This window comes from Odontesthes bonariensis, chromosome 21, assembly GCF_027942865.1.
Source record: "Odontesthes bonariensis isolate fOdoBon6 chromosome 21, fOdoBon6.hap1, whole genome shotgun sequence".
Lineage (NCBI taxonomy): Eukaryota > Metazoa > Chordata > Actinopteri > Atheriniformes > Atherinopsidae > Odontesthes > Odontesthes bonariensis.
This window is the reverse complement of record NC_134526.1, coordinates 23,684,646-23,701,550: the sequence shown is the minus strand read 5'-3', so window position 1 is coordinate 23,701,550 and position 16,905 is coordinate 23,684,646. Positions and strand designations below refer to the sequence as shown.

Sequence of the window (16,905 nt, the reverse complement as noted above, 5' to 3'; positions counted from 1 at the left end):
GAACCGTGCTTAAGTAGAAGCGAAAGAAAAACAAAAGCGGTCAGCTGTTCTATTCAAGCATTTTTTGTTGTTGTTAATCTAAAATCTCTCAAAGTTTATATTATCTATTTAACAGGCAATGTCTTGTTTTGTAGATGCTCCAAATATCTCATGTATTTATGTATTAATTTGTTTGTTTATCTGAAAAAGATCTGGGAAGACCGTCAAGCCGTCCATCATTATCCAAGAGCACTGAGAAAATGATTAGAAAATACTACGCCTTCAGTATCCCTGTTAGATTCTCTCGCAGGTAGCTCTCAGGATGCATCAACAATGTGACGAGCAAATTTATTTTCCAGCATTTTGTCACAACACAAGACATCTAGATTAAATCCCAAATAAAGCTACAATTCGACGCACTTGCTTTAACCTCTGACAATCATCTTCTGGACATAAAAACGTGTAATATAAACTAAACGTCATCAGTTGATAAGTCTTGCAATGGTTGAAATTCGTCTCCCCATCATCATCATCATCATCATCATCATCATCATCATCATCATCATCATCATCATCATCATCATCATCACAAACACACACTGTTAAAAAAGACTCACGGCAAACCGAGGCCGTTCATCCTCAACGCTGCAGAAGCGAAATCCCCGAAGTGGCGCTCTGAAGGTCCCAGTTCTAAAGCTCCAGGAGCCAGACAGTCCCGTCGCAGCTTCCCGGGACGAGCCGCCGCACTCCTGGAGCTTTCCCCCCCTCTACATCAGAATTTAAGACACGGACAAAGAGTGGCAGTGAAGACACAAGCCTTTTTCTCTATTTTCTTTTCTTTTTTTTTTCATTGCACAAAACTGCTTTTTGTTCCCCATTTTTTTTTTCCATTTAAGGGGAGGGGGGGCTCGTTTTTGATCACATGATTACAATTCACCTGAGATAAAAAAAAAAAAAAAAAAAACAAAGAAAGAAAGGAGGGGAAAGGAGGAATGAAAGAGCCAGAGTCGGACAGAGAGATCCACTCATGGTTAGGATTCCCTTATCGCAGTCATCATACAAGGCTAATGAAAAAAAAAAAAAAAAAAAAAAGTGGTGATTTTTGGATTGGGGGCCAGTGTGTCGCATGGCGGGGATACAAGGGGTCATTGTTGTGAAGCACAGCGCGTGTGTTTGTACGGCCCAGAATGTCCACCTTCTCTCCTTTTCCGCGAACCGAGAGGTGCTGATGCAATTAGAAAACTCACACATGGATATAAAGAGGCGCTGTGCGAGGCTACACAAACTCTAGAGCAGTTTGAGAGATCAGACTACACCTGCTGAGTAGAAGTGGATTAACCAGCGATAATAGCTTTTTCTTTAGTAGACATACAAAGTTACTGTACACTTATACATCATTTTGCGAATGTGATCATTTGACACGGCTTTGTATTTTGGTTGATATTTTTTTTCTGAAAAGCTCTTTTTTTGTTGTTCGTCAGAACCTTCATTGATGCAACAAGGAACCTGCATCTTAATTCAGACCTGGAAGTGAGGCCTGTGTTTTTTTTAACGAGGCAGTTTATCGAGCTTCTCCACCCCATCTTGATAAATAAACAGGCACTTCTTTATTTTATTCTCATTTCATTTAATATCTTTTCTTTCTTTGATTATTTGTCTCCTTCATTGCAGTAGCCTACGTGAGGACATTTAGCTCCGCTGATATGTGACATTTATCAAAATCTCAACGTAAACTTGATTTCATTCTGAACATAAACCGTTTAGCTTAAAGGCAGCCGACACTTTTTGTATTTTGTATGTTCTATGCAACAGCTTGAGAGGTAAACTTTGTTTTTCGTGAAATGGATACACAGCAGAATGAAAGCCTATAAAGCAAACTCGGCCTTAAGTATTCAGAGAGATATGATGAATTAAACCTGGACTGCGTTAGGTTTATCAGCTGCCAAGTCACTCCAGATAAAAGCCAAGTTGTTCTGTTGCAAACCTCGCAGTTTCACATGACAGGGTAAAGAATTCTAAAATGATGGCACTCCAAAGTCGTGTTTAGGTTTTGCGTCACGTGAAACTGTCACGCGTGATCAAAAATGTTGGAATTACCAGCCGTAACTTTTTATAAAACCGTTTTCCCAGTTCCAAACTGAAAGACAGCAACGTTCTGCATTTCCAGAAATGATTGCATGTGTGATATTATATCACGAAAACGCTAAAGTGGGAGGTGGGAGTTGTTATTCTGCTGACTTACACGCCGCAGAACCGAGTTCGAGCCCCATCCGACTCATTACCTGTCTTTAAACTTTGTGGTGAGAGCTTGAAATGAAAATGAAAAAGAATAGGGCTGGATACTAATGAAACGTGGTTAAAATTGAGGATTAGAAAAAAAACACCATATGGTTTGTTTCATAAATAAGCTGGTTACAGCTTGGCATCACCTCGTTTGAACGCTGCCCTGCACAAAACAAACGGTCAGCTGTAAAACGTTACCTTCCAAAAACTTCTGCGCCTTTGATGTGACACAAGGTTTATTTGAAGTTTTCTTGGGTGTCGTTTAGTTAAACGACGTAAGACATAAAGTGTAGCTGGGTGAACAAGATATAAAATCGTGTGTATACTTTTCTTGTTCTAAATTACATGCGTAAAATGTGTCAGGCCTAAGCCAAATGAATTCGACCTCTATAGATAGATAGATAGATAGATAGACAGACAGATAGATAGACTGAAAATGTGCGCTGCTCCTTTAAGACTCGTCCCCAGGATCTTTTTATTTTTTTCTCTCAGTCTCATACAAGGGGCTCTTTAAGCCCTGCTGCTGACACACAGAGCATGCATTCATACTCGGGCGGCGCAGGCGAGGGGGCTGGGAGCGAGCGTCACTTTGGAAACTCGGGAACTCACGGATTCTCGTGCTAAACCGGCGACCTCCTTTTCTCATAACTGAAGTAAGGCGCTTAGCATTTCCAACCCTTTGCTCTCTGCTGATGGCGACTGACTGTGCCATTTGATTAGTCCTTCTGGTCAAAATTCTATCAACCTAAGAACTGAAGTTGTAATGTTACTTGTATAGTTGATAAGAGTTAATTTCACAGTTTTGGCACTCATAAGTTGTGCAAAATGACTGCATGTCCTTTCTGGAACCTTAAAAGTGACCCCGTAGGAGTATGATTATGTATTTTAACGACTCATTTTATGCGTGCAACAAGTGGTTTTATTCTAAACTAATTTGAGAGATGTATATCTAAAGGATAATTGATCATTGTTCTTATCTGTCACAATGAAAGAAAAATCAAGCTTTTCAGATAGATAAGGCTACAGAATGTGTTTTTATTTGAGATGCTTTATTTGAAGCTGTTTTTCTTCTTTTTTTTACAGTTATTGCAAGTAAAATATGATTGAGTTTTACACTCTACTTAGTTATATAGGTACATTTTGTGCACTTTTTAAATAGTATATTGTGGTTGTTGCTGCTAAATTGCAGCTACGTGCGCTGGCTGAGCTTAAAAGAGAGAAAAAAAAACTTTCGAGCAAGCAAATTAAGGCCAACTTATTGGCAAATCAGCCGGTGATAATGAGCTCACATCACCGAAATTCATTACGCGCGGTAAATCTGCTCAGTGGCCTATGTAAATCAATAACAATCAGAATCTAAAGAGCACGCAGAAAGTTTTCAGGCTGGTATGCTATATTTGAGGAGACAATAAATCAGGCATGTTTTCACATGATGGATTCACTCTTCGTGTGTCTGTTCCTAACATGGTGCGTACTTATGCCAAAAAAGAAAAGGAAAGAAGTCAGAAAGAAAACAAACTTCACAGTTAAAATGGTCAGCGTCGAACGGCTCAGTCAATGCATTTTCATGTTTAAATCTAAATAAAAGAAGGAATATGTTGTGCAACTACGCGCAAAGTTATTTGGTCTTTTTTTTACGCACGACGTTTACGCACTGAGGTCTCTTGAGACCTGGTGACAGCCTGTGGATTGGTCCTGCAGTCCAGGTGGCGAGCAAATATCAAAACTGGACAGGTGGTGAAGCTTTAGCAGTCCCTTTGCTGGAAATGAATACCCCGGACACCCACTCAAATGTTACTTAAAATCTGTTTTTCAAAACACTTTCATCGGAGCCACGAGACACAATCTGTAATGTAATATTCAATAGTGTTTTATCTACTTGATTAGAAACTGCCTGGCTTGGTAAACGAGCTTGTTCGGCACATTTGCCAGATTTCGACGCGTTTTTGCGCATGCCTCACAAATGATTTTTAAAAATATTTTCGTGGAAACTCGGTGGTTGTTATATTGGGTTTACTGTCCCACATTTTTAAATTGTTGACAGCCTTTTTCATAATCCGCACGCTCTAAAATCCCCAACAACATCCTTTTTAGGTGGAAAACAACGCAGCGGGCTGTGTGTCGTTGGTTCATAGAAAGGGCGCTGATTTAGGACGTAAAGTTCGAGGGAGGGTGTTGGTTTATTAGTCCAAAACGACAACACGTTTTTCTCCCGCCGATAGACCTGCCCCTGTCACACAAGCAAGCTGTGTCTGATTCACACACGCGCAGGGAAACGCACGCACACGGGGTTTATGTTTCCAGCGCCAGGTCGTGTTTATCCAAGAGCTGAGTATAAATCCAAGGTCTGTGCTGTATGCGGCCTCGTATCATTCCAAAGCGTTCTCTCCTGGGAGCTTGGAATAACTGTAAAGCCTTAAACAGTAGCTTGTTCGGGAGGGTGAAACCCGCGTCAGCGTTATGTAGGAGCTCTGCAGATACACATTACTTTAGAAAGTCCGTGTATTGCCGATAAAGAAATTACGCACAATCAAACACATCACTTCCCTGATGGGTCTTGACTCCTCTTCTCCTCTTCTTACACTAATCGGATGCCTCCTGTTTATGTAATACAACTTTAATAATACTCTTCAACCTGCTCTTTCAGGTCCTTGCTGTTGGATTTTAACCACGGGTCAAACCGTGGAGAGAAAGAAGGGGAAGTCGGGAGAGAAAAGAGGCCAAGCGAGTTTGGCGCACACCTTTGTCCTTTGACAGGTAAACTGGGGTCAAAGGTGCGGACAGAGCCGCCTATGATACCAGCAACACGGATGGAAAGAACTTTGATGTGGAATCCTCACAGAGTTTTGCAACGGAGACTGAGAGTCGAGACAGACTGGCAGTTTATATTATAACTTTGAGGAGGACAGAGAGACAGAGCAGACAGCTGCCACTCACTGTAGGACTACACAGGAGCACCAGGAGCCCAACAGGTAGAGCTGAGCATTTAGGCGCAGGTTTTTAGGTTGTATAAAGAAAGATGTCCAGAGAAGAGCAGAGCTTTTCTGAGGTTGAGCTCAGTCCCGGCATGTCGGACGATAGCCGCTCCCTCTCACCGGGTCACTCCTCCGGTGCTGCATGCGGGGGTGACTCGCCCCTCCACGGGCAGCAGCAGCCGCAGCAGGCGGGTCTGGACAGCGCGTCGGCGGGCTGCTCGTCCGTTAAATCTGACGACGAGGACGAACGCTTCCCCGCTGGAATCCGTGACGCGGTGAGCCAAGTGCTCAACTGCTACGACTGGACCCTAGTACCGATGCCCGTGCGCGTGAACACGTCAAGCAAGAACAAACCGCACGTGAAGAGGCCGATGAACGCTTTCATGGTTTGGGCGCAGGCAGCTCGCAGGAAACTAGCCGACCAACACCCGCACCTGCACAACGCGGAGCTCAGCAAGACCCTGGGGAAGCTTTGGAGGTGAGGAGACCACATCATGTGCATAGATGATTGATGATAGTCCACTGCTTTCAAATTACTGCAATGCTCCGAGCGTGGCAGGATTTCAGAATAATTCCAGCCCAATAAGGTGTGGTTCTGGAAACAGCTGTTGTCAAAATATCACCAAACAAAGCAACTTTTAGAAATATTTCTTTTAAAAAAAAATCTTCTGAATAAATCTTGGTTATATTTGCAGACAGATCACTGAAAGGGTGGGACTTAAGGTGGGGAACAGGGGAAGGGCAGGGGTCAGATCTGGGTTTCAGGAGTAATTCCATCAGGTTGAAGTGATCACATAGGCTGTAGTTTGTTGTTTATCCATCCATTTTTGACGGATAAACAACCAACTACAGAGGCATGACTTAAGTCCCCCACTATTTTCCCCAGTTCCTTCCATTTTAATCCCATTTCCATTATTCTCAACTCGATTTTCAGATCAGATGAGCCTCAAACATCTAAACACTAATACTATGAGACATGGATGTTTACATCTCAGATCGATTTCATGGCATAATGCAATTATGTACAGCGTAAGCCTCTACTCCTGTCAGTTTCACATTTTAGGATGTTAGCTTTCATTTTACTGTGAAGAAGGACACAGTTTAAAATGTAGCAAGCCAATACTTACTGATATGTATTATCTGTGAAACGTTTCTTATTAATTTTTTTTTTAATCCATGAGTTGAATATAACTTAGGAGACTTCCCCCAACCATCTCGTTGGCCTATTTCGGTGACAGCTCAACAACTGAGCAGCAGTTGTTTCTGGGCTGAGTGTGTCATGGTCACATGTTCCTGGCTAATTTCATAGTCTGTTGAGGCTATGCCCTCTTGCAAAACAGGGTGTTTTCCCAACCATTAACTTCAGATTTATAACAAAACATTAAACTAGTAAATATGAAAATATTACAAGAGTTCCTTGTTATTGGGACTTCTGTATATCTAATGTCTCAGTTAATGTTCTGAAATGGTCTAATTCTTCTGACCAAAATTTCTGTCCAATGTCTGTTTTACACTGGCGGCTATGCTTCGCGGCTTTTCATACAAATACTCACCGATTCATGTCAAGAAGCTCAGAAAACTTAAATGAATTAACCTTGTTTGGATCGAGTATTAATTAGATAAAAACCTGACCTTGGGCTCAGTCAGGATTAGTTAATTGGCCCTGAAACACGATGAATGGGGATGCTTTGGAAGGTCAGGGGTTTCTCATGCGATCCCTGCCAGCAGTAGTAGTCACAGGAGCTCAGTTCTATGTTTGCAGACAGGATGCAAACTCTGCCTTTATTATTTCATTACTATCCAGAGGTAAAAAGCCTCAAGCAGGCAAGATTTTAGATGCAGCTGTGCTGATTTAGCAAATTAAACAACCCCCAAGGCAATAGAGGACAATTTTACAATCTCCATAGATTCTTAAAATGCACAAAAAAGATATGTTATTGTGTGAAAATTATTTTAAAATACCTGGTGCTCATGTTCTTTTTACTGTTTTCTTTTTTGTTAGTTTAGAATTTTGTTATTGTAAACAAACGCTCTCAGATAACTAGGATTTCCAACAGAAAAGTTTTCTAAGTTGAATTTCTACACTCTTTTTGCAAAAACCCACTCTGTCACCTAATTTCGATGGAATGCTTAGCCTCTGCTTTTCTAATTCTTAAATTACCCAATCTACCAAAATCTTTTCTTTCAATCCAAGGCTTCTTAATGAGAGCGACAAACGACCCTTCATTCAGGAGGCAGAGAGGCTGAGGAAGCAGCACAAGAAGGATTATCCAGACTACAAATACCAGCCACGCCGCCGCAAGAATGGAAAAATTGGCTCTGGGTCAGGAAGTGAGACTGACAGCCATTTGGAGGGTGAGGTCAGCCACAGCCAATCTCACAAGGGACTACACCTGGAAGTGGTCCTCGGTGGGGGAGCCGAGTCCCCTCTGGCAAAGGGGCACCACCCTCATGCTGCAGGTGGGCTGCGGCTTTCCTCTCACAGACATCTCTGTCACACTGTTAGGTAATTGTTTTCGAATGTGCATAGCCAAAGAGGTGTAGTAACAACTTTCCTGTGTCTCTACAGGTCAGAGCCACAGTCCTCCCACACCTCCCACCACTCCCAAAACTGAACAGTCTGGGAAGATAGGAGATGGTAAGAGGGAGGGTGCTGGGAATGGGGGCTCCCGAAGCACAATGGGGGCAGAAGGAAGCTCAGGTCCTCCAGGATCAGGGAAGCCTCATATCGACTTTGGAAATGTGGACATTGGCGAGATAAGCCATGAGGTGATGGCCAACATGGAGCCTTTTGATGTCAATGAGTTTGACCAGTATCTGCCCCCCAATGGGCACCCAGGCGTTGGGCCGAGTGGTGGTGCAGGAGGAGTTGCAGCGGCCTCTCCAGCCTCTCCGTACACCTATAGTATCTCTTCAGCTCTGGCAGCAGCCAGCGGACACTCAGCAGCCTGGCTTTCCAAGCAGCATCAGCAGCCACAGCAACATCACGGCTCCCCTCTGAGCTCAGACGGCTCCAAGGCGCAGATCAAGAGCGAGACAGGGGGTCCTGGGGGTCACTTTGCAGATGCAGCCTCACCAGGCACTCATGTCACCTACACCCCTACTCATGTCAGCCTTCCTCATTACAGCTCTGCTTTCCCCTCGTTGGCCTCAAGGGCTCAGTTTGCAGAATATGCCGACCACCAGTCTTCGGGGTCATACTATGCCCACTCTAGCCAGGCCTCAGGGTTGTACTCTGCCTTCTCTTACATGGGGCCTTCCCAAAGGCCCCTTTACACTGCCATCACTGACCCAGCCAGCGTATCACAGTCGCACAGCCCCACACACTGGGAGCAGCCTGTCTACACAACACTGTCGCGGCCATGACAAATGAGGCCAGAGGGTAGCGGTGCAGGTTCAGCCCCAACATCAGACCAAAAAAGCAGAGGCAGCAGCAACAATGGCACCGCTGGTGGTATCGGTGATGAAAGTTGTCTGGTCTGGGGGAAGTGGGCAGGCACTGGGGGAGTCGGCTGGGAAAGCAGAAGGGATGAAACCTTCTTCTGATCTTGCCCCGATGAGAAAATGCTGTCATAGCCCAGGATAAGCTTGGAGCGTGGTGTTTTAAAGCGTTGTTGATTATTTGGTGGCACTCAGTGTGGTGTCAGAGAAAGTAGTATTTTGGGGATGCAAAGAAAACCCTCCACCCAACACCACCGCAGCAAAGCCTCTAGCACCTCAAACACATCAGTGACAGTCTTTATGGATGGTAAGGGGTCATGTCCCTATCGGTTTGAAGACTGTATCACAGAGGTATACCGTAGTCTACAAACCCCTTCCCCAGCAACAGGGAGTCAATGGTGTTTAGCACGTTCCTAATCTGTGTTATGAAGGGTGTGACTGAGAAGGAGCCAAATTTCTTCGGTATGACATGTTTTTATATGCCACAAGATTGGGGTGCCGGTCTATTAGTTGGCATTTCATTTTGAATTCAGGATTGCCCCTTTACCACACAGATGTTGTATATTTCTTTAAAAAGTCTACAAAAGAAATCGTAATAACACACTATTCAATCAAAGTCAGATTTGTCCCTATTTGTCACAAATTGTTCCCTTTTGTCCACTTAGAATGTCTTCATACACAGAATGAACAGGCGTATAAACCATGCTGAGGTTTTGCAAAGTGACGTGTATATTTAGCCTTAAGCGATGCTCATACTGACTCACTGTTATCAGGTTAGATGAATGCAGTGTACTTGAAGTTATAAATGTACCTGTTGTATATTGATGCATTCAGATGTGAAATATTTGTAAAAAATGACCAAAGTTTTGAGACCAAAACTTTTTGTTTACTTTTTATAGAGAAGAAACGTATTTCATGGACGTTTCTCCCAACATGACACTCAAAACTACCTGACATTTTGTAGCTAGTTAGACGTTTCTTAGCTGCCAACAGCTTCTCTTTTTCTTCATTGTTAATTTGCTTTAAAATGTTTTTTTTGTGTCAAAAACTACTTTTGTCTTTTTCACAGTGGCACTGATGAGTCTGACTGTTTTTTTTTTTTTTTTTGACATATTCATGTCTAAGAGTCAAAGTAAAAGACAATTCTATTTATACTCGGATAATCCATTTTCATTTATGACGGTTGCAGTGTGACAGTAGAGAGTACATTCAAGAAACTAATGATTTACTGTGACATTTACTGTGACAACTTTGTCATACATGTATATATATATAGATAGATATTTCTAACTACACTGAAAACCTTCACTAGTGCCTTTGGTTTTTGCTTGTGTGTAATGCAAAATGTGTTTATAGAACAGTATTCAGTGTGAAACAGTCAAATCTTTCGGTTGTAGTTACTAAAAACAACTTAGGTACAGTTACAGTGTAGGAAATGCCAATACTAAGAAATAGCTGCCACAGATGAAGTGCTTTAACACAACCTGATATTAAATATAAAATGTGCCTTGCCTTCACTAATACATGCTACTAACAAAGTGTGCAGAGGGGTAAAAAAAAAAAAAGGAAAAGAAAAAAAAAGAAAGCAATTTCATTTCATGTTTGTGTCAATCAATTTTGTAATTGTAAGTCAATTTTTCCTTGTGTATTTTGTTTCTCTCCTTTTCATTGGTAACTTTTCTTCATTATATTGATATATCTACATCATTTGAATTTCATGCTCTCCACGCGCAAAGGTATAGAATCCTAATGAATTTAATTTGAATTGTTTCATGTAAAGTCTATCGCTACTGGACCCAGATCGGACCAATATGCATGTACTGCTGCCTGTTTAACTGCTCAGTTAAAGCTTAAAGTCGACGTATTTGAGCACTTACCCCCAGCACATGGAGCAGAGGTGAATGCAATGAATTTTAAATTTCTTATTTATGTTTGGTTTATTGTTTGTGTCCGCCGTTATTTCTCTATTGCAAAGGAATCTTACGGAAGCAGTGAACAGCCACCAAACTTTTACAACAGGAATAAAAGCCTCAAGATGTGATGATGACTAATTATCTGTTCCTCTCAGATGAAATAAAACTATTAATTTCTACTTGAAGACAAGTCTGCCTCATTCTTACAGTGAAGCTAACAACAAAAGGCAAAAAAATCATACATGAAATGCTGCAGTAAAAATAAGTTTCGGTGGTGTCTTGATTTTTAAACCACAAATAGTCAATGTTAAAGAAATGTTCCAGCTGTTGTGAAACTAACAAGAAATAACACAGAAATATAAAGTGTATGTATTCAAAGCATCTTATGATACAGGTTCTGGCAAGTTCTGTTCAGCTAACGGCTAATTCCCTTGAACTGGTATCAAATAAGCTCAGCTTTATTCATATAGCACTTTTCAACCACGAGCACGACACAAATTGCTTTACACTAAAACGACTAAAATGAAATACAGAAGATCCCTCATGAGAAAAAGAAAGCACACCCTCTTTCAGTTCTGAGGCTATATGTATGAGGACACAATGAAAAAAAGTCACTGGTTTTTACCAGGGGTCCGTTTCACAAAGCAGGTTCAACCAACTCTGAGTCTATTCCTGATCTCTGAGTTGATCTACTCTGAGATAGAAAACCCTGAGTTTTCGGTTCCAGAAACGCTGATTTGAGTGAGGTTAATCAACTCTGAGTAGGTTCACCTTGAGTTTAGCGCGTGCACCACAACTTTAAAAAGCCAGCATCAATGGAGCCCCGATTCGACGAGTCACCAACCTCGAATTGGAAATCTTAATGCGCTCATACGGCGAGTTTCAACACGTTTTTAGAAATAAGGGCAACACCGTTGCAGCAGCAAAAGTGTAAGTTTAAATGGAGTCCTTTGCAATCCCAATAATATTACAGGGAAACTGCTTGAATGGTAGCCCATTCATTTATTTCATTTAGGTGCAATCCCGCGGGGGAGAAGCGCACTTGGCACCAGTTTAAGATGACATATAAAAACAATGTTCAAACAGGTGAGACCTCGGCATGGAGGCTCATTTTGATCATGTTTTACACTGTAAAGTAAATATTAAGTGGCTATTTGACTGTGCAATCATTTTATTCCCAACATAATGATGTTTTCACACACATCTATGTCTTCTCATCTATATCATCCATCCATCCATTATCTATACCGCTGAATCCGTCAGTCGGGTCGCGGGGGGGCTGGAGCCTATCCCAGCGGTCAATGGGCAAGAGGCGGGGTACACCCTGGACAGGCTGCCAGTCCATCACAGGGCCACATAGAGACAAACGAGACAAACAACCATGCACACTCACTCCTAAGGACAATTTAGAGTCATCATCTATATCATGTTCTGTTAAATAATTAAGCCTATTTAAACTAACACAGACTTCTACTGAGCCAACAGAAAGAAGGCAGATGCCCGTAAAACGGGTGGTGCCCAGCACCACCACCTCTAACGGGAGGGCAGTGGCTGAGGGAATCCCTGGAGGGAATCCACCCCCAAGACACGAGTGCCTTTATAAAATATAATAGGCCTATGTCTTTTTTAAGCCTATTCATACAAATATTTATTTGTCTTTTATGTCTTTTTTTTTCTTTTCTCCCAACACATTCTGATAGTGCTGCTCAAAAAGATAATTATCTGTAAATGCAAAAATCTATGCTAGTCTGATAACCATCTCCGACGAATATTTATTTCTCTGCGCAGTAATGCTGCACCTTCATCCACGGGATCGTTGTCAAAAGGACATGTTCGTGAAAAAAGTCGTCTCCTACTGTGCCTAATGGACTTCTAGAAGTAGAAGAACTTGCTCTGCTGACTGAATGAATGAGGAAATCAAATGTCGTGTGTGTCTGAAAGAGGGCGGAGACAGAAAGAAACTCGAGGTTTCTTGAATAAAACCTGGTCCCGACCAGGTTAGGTTCAGAGAGTCTGTTACTACGGTAACTGACCGTGAGGTTAAGTTACCTCTCTTTGTGAAACAGGCTAGAATTACCCCTCTTTCTCGGGGTTGAGTTACCTCCCTTTGTGAAACGCAAAACTCAGGGTTTCCCTCATTTCAGGGTTAACCTACTCAGAGTTTTCACTAAACCTGCTACGTGAAATGGACCTCAGGTCTTTAAATTATCAGGTAAATACAGCCTCAGATGCACAACAACCCATGATGCATTACAATGTGTAATTACCTATTTTACAAAGAAAACAACAATAAAGAAGCCAAAATGAAGAAGCAATGTGTAAAAAAAAAAAAGAAAGAGCAATAACTTGCAGTAATAATTTGAAAGAATTTGGGCCCAATCCTCTTCCCAGCGTTGCCTCAGTCATTGAATTTTGTTGGCATTCATTTATCCACACCTCTCAAAGAGGTCTGGCATTTGACTGAAGCATTGGAACGGCTTAATTATAAAGTAGTGGCATGTTCTGCCATGTTCTTGGAAACCCTTTTAAATGAGCCATATTTATTTAGTTTTTTTTCTAATTTTACTGTGATGAACTCTAACATTTAACATGCTATCTAAGGCCTATAGTGCCTTAGATGTAGCTCTTTCTTTTGTTTTTTTTTGTGGTTTCTCTGAGCATCACACAGTCTGACCTTGGGGTGAACTCTCTGGGATTTCTAGTCTTCTCTAAGATCATTGCTGATGCTTTTCCTCCTGGGCACACCTGAATGCTCCGGACCAGCAAACTGGCAAAAGGTCCGCTTTTACAGAGGTGCTCAAACTTATGACCGATGATGAAGTTGATTAGCAGAACCTAGCTGCTACTTATTCTCTTAATTCCCATAGAAACAATAAGGGTGTACTTTGTTTTTCACACACTGCTTCTGCATTTTGGCTTAATTTTGTCGAATAATGACACAGTGTAACATGTCACATTTTGTTGTTTATCTGTGGTTGTATTAGCCTTTTTAAGCTTCATCTTAAAAACTAAAGATGGTGTCTGCGCATCACAGACATACAGCGGGTTCCACAGAAAAGGAACCTGAAAACTGAAAGTTCTGCTTCAGGAACTTATGGTAACAATAAGCAAGCCTGCACTTTGTGAGCAAAGAGTTTGTGGCGGGTGATTGATGAACATTGGCCTTTGAGGGATTTGTTTGCAAGTAGATTTGTTTCCAAAGAAGCAGGCTGCACAGGGATGTGGTGATTAGCAAAGTCGCTTCACAGTAAGGAGGTTCCTGCTTTAAAATTGGCTGGGGCCTTTCTGTGTGAAGTTTGCATGTTCTCTACGCGCATGAGTGGGTTCTCTCTGGCTTCCTCCCACAGTCTAAAAGCATGCATGTGGAGTTGACCCTGTGTGGTTGTTTGGTTCTGTGCTGGCCCTGTGATGGACTGGAAACTGGTCCATGATGTACCCTGCCTCTTGCCCAATGACAGCTGGCATAGGCTCCAGCCCCCTGACTCTCTGAATTGGATCAAGTGAGTATAGAAAGTTGAGAAAAGGGATTTCAAAAGAAGCCAATGTAGAGAGACTAAAACAGATTAAATGTGACATCTTTTGAGGGTACTAGATAATACTCCAGCCATGGTGCTTTGGATGAACTGAAGATTTTCAGGGAACTATTCAGATTGGGGGCGGCTGTAGCTCAGGAGGAAGAGCAGTCGCCCACCAATCGGAAGGTCGGTGGTTCAACTTCGGCTTCCTCGGGTTACATGTCGAAGTGTCCTTGGGCAAGACACTGAACCCCACGTTGCCTACCGATAAATCCATCGGTGTATGAATGTGTGTGTGAATGATTAGAAAGCACGTAGTGTGTGTATAGACTGTATGAGTGTGTGTGAATGGGTGAATGTGGCATGTAGTTAGAAGCGCTTTGAGTGGTCAGTTAGACTAGAAAAGCGCTATACAAGTACAGACCATTTACCATATCAAACTAAAATGGCATTAATTTGATGATATTATGCAGACAAAAGAATGCCACTTTAGAGACCTGTTTAATATGTTAGCTAAAAGACTTATCTTATAAGTACATAGTTGGGTGTCAAATCTCATTTTTAGGGGTGTCTCTGTATGCTGATGATGTAATCCTGTTTTGTTCCAATTTGAAACTGACATGAACTACTTTGCTTGATCTGATAAGATCTTTTGGTGTCTTTACAGGGTACAAAATTAATTATATTAAATCTGTAATACCGTTAATGAATAAATTCAGACTAAACCCTTTAGTTTTTACTTCTTGTTGAGACTTTCCTTACTATTGATAAAATTGTCCTTACTAACCATAATCCACTCAAAAATAAGGTTACTAAGCTTGTGAGCAGATGGATAAAACTTCCCATTTCTATGATTGGATGTATAAATATTCTGGAAATGTCCATTTTAATTTAATTTTTTTGTATATCTTTGAACCCATTTAACTTCCCCCTCACAACAATTCTGTCTTTTACTTAAAAAGCTTTTTTCAAACGTCACACGGAACAACAAGCATCCCAGTCTTAGGCTTTCCGTGTTATATTTACCATATGTAAGGGCAGGATTGCAACTACCAATCTTGAGCGGTACTATTGGGCACCTCAAATTAGAGCTTGAATGTTTTATTTTGAGAAGGATTTAAATCCCCTAAATTATCCCAGTTTTCCCTTATATTGGGTAATGACGACTTCCAACCGGGTAGAGCAGACCCAGGGTTTAAAACTTGGGGAGTCTCAGGATAAAGCTAACATGTCTGGCCTCTTTAATGATAGTTATGTTCTCATGACATTTGAATAAATTAATTCCAGAAAGCATTTCTTTAAAAAGCTTTATCTTGGCCAGACAATGTAATAGCTTGAAACTTCCCCCTCTATCCACTGTACAAAAGTTTACACTGAACTTTTTATACTACAGGAGACAGGTTTCTTGTTGTATGACCTGTTTGTAAGAAAGTCCACAGAATCATCACACAACATTTTACAAGCTTGGAGAATGGACTTGCAGGAGAGTGCAAGAGAAGAAGAATGGTCAGAAGGATGTGTTGTAGCGCAAACCCTAACTATAAACACAAGCTCTAAATTATTACAATATAAATGGTTAAGCAGAATGTACATGGCCCCCAATGGGTGTCATCAGCATAACCATGGAAACACTTGCTATGTTTCCCGATGTTATTTCCCAAAAGAAGGGTATATAGAGAAAAGAAGTGGTCCAAGTCCAGAACACAGTGGAATCCTGTAATGGCTTCTGGTTTGTGTAGAGGACACATCGTTTACATGGTCATACAGGAATCTACCTTTGACTTGAGCCAACCCAAAGCAGTACCTTTGATTCTGATAATATCTTCAGGTCTTTGGCAGGAGAATAGTTCACAGCTACAATCTGGCTATTTGCAGCAGTAAGCTGAGCATTTGATGATTTGTATGCAATCTATGAGTGTATGCAGGCACTATAGTGATGATGCACAATCTTACAACAGTAGCAGACGTGTCATCAGAGCCACGGTCTTGTACTGTGGCTTGTGGCCGATTACAGCACTGAATGTTCCACTGACTAAACTTAGGCTTATCTAGCCGTGGGGAGGTATGATAGGTTATGCGCGCCCGGATGCATATTTCAGGTTTCTTCTATTGTGCATGTATGTGTGTATTTCTGCGAGTATTGCGGGTTAAGCCTGACTCCTAATTCCCTCTCTTTAATCGGCTGTGTGATACTTTGGAAAGACAAAGAGGGCCATTGATGGGGGATGTGGGGGGAGGAGGGAAAGAGGGCAGCGAGGGAGCCTTACTCGTAACTGCCCAGCCTGTAGCTTCACTGGGATACAAAGGGACCCTTGCTCTCTGCATATCGACCCCACAGTCCTCACTGCCCAGCCTCCTCCTCTTGCCCCATTCACAGAGAAAAGAAAAAAAAAATGGAAACTTGCTTGTCAGGTTAAAGCGGTTCTGGGATTAAAATATTAAAAATGAGATAAAAATGTTATGACAGAGTTGCAGACGAAACTGTGTGAATTTTGAGAGCCAGACTGTCAAAGCAGGTGTCAGGCAAGACTGGTGGACTTTTAAAAAGACAGCAATTAAAAAGTATTGTCTGTTGGGCGGATGGGTTGCGTTTCTGTGTCATAGACATGCTGAATCATTGGGGGTTGGCTAAAATCTAAGCTGAGTACTGCAGCTGATCAAATTCTGCTCTTGTAAGCATCTTATTCACCTTAGTGTTAAGAGACTGACTAATCATGAGAAGTCCATAAAAGTGGAACACCACCGAGTGAACACAAACTTAAAACTCAGGAGAAAGAAGAAAAAAAACTGAAAATATGA

General features: G+C 41.8%; 1 protein-coding gene across 1 annotated transcript; it reads left to right on the top strand.

The window, feature by feature from the left end:
* The first annotated feature begins 5,270 nt into the window (after positions 1-5,270).
* sox10 (SRY-box transcription factor 10) lies at positions 5,271-10,741 on the top strand. The gene is made up of 3 exons (XM_075453955.1): positions 5,271-5,715; positions 7,432-7,697; positions 7,807-10,741. The coding sequence occupies exons 1-3, from the start codon at positions 5,282-5,284 to the stop codon at positions 8,601-8,603; spliced, it is 1,497 nt and encodes a 498-aa protein (XP_075310070.1). The 5' UTR covers positions 5,271-5,281; the 3' UTR covers positions 8,604-10,741.
* The last annotated feature ends 6,164 nt before the right edge of the window (positions 10,742-16,905 follow it).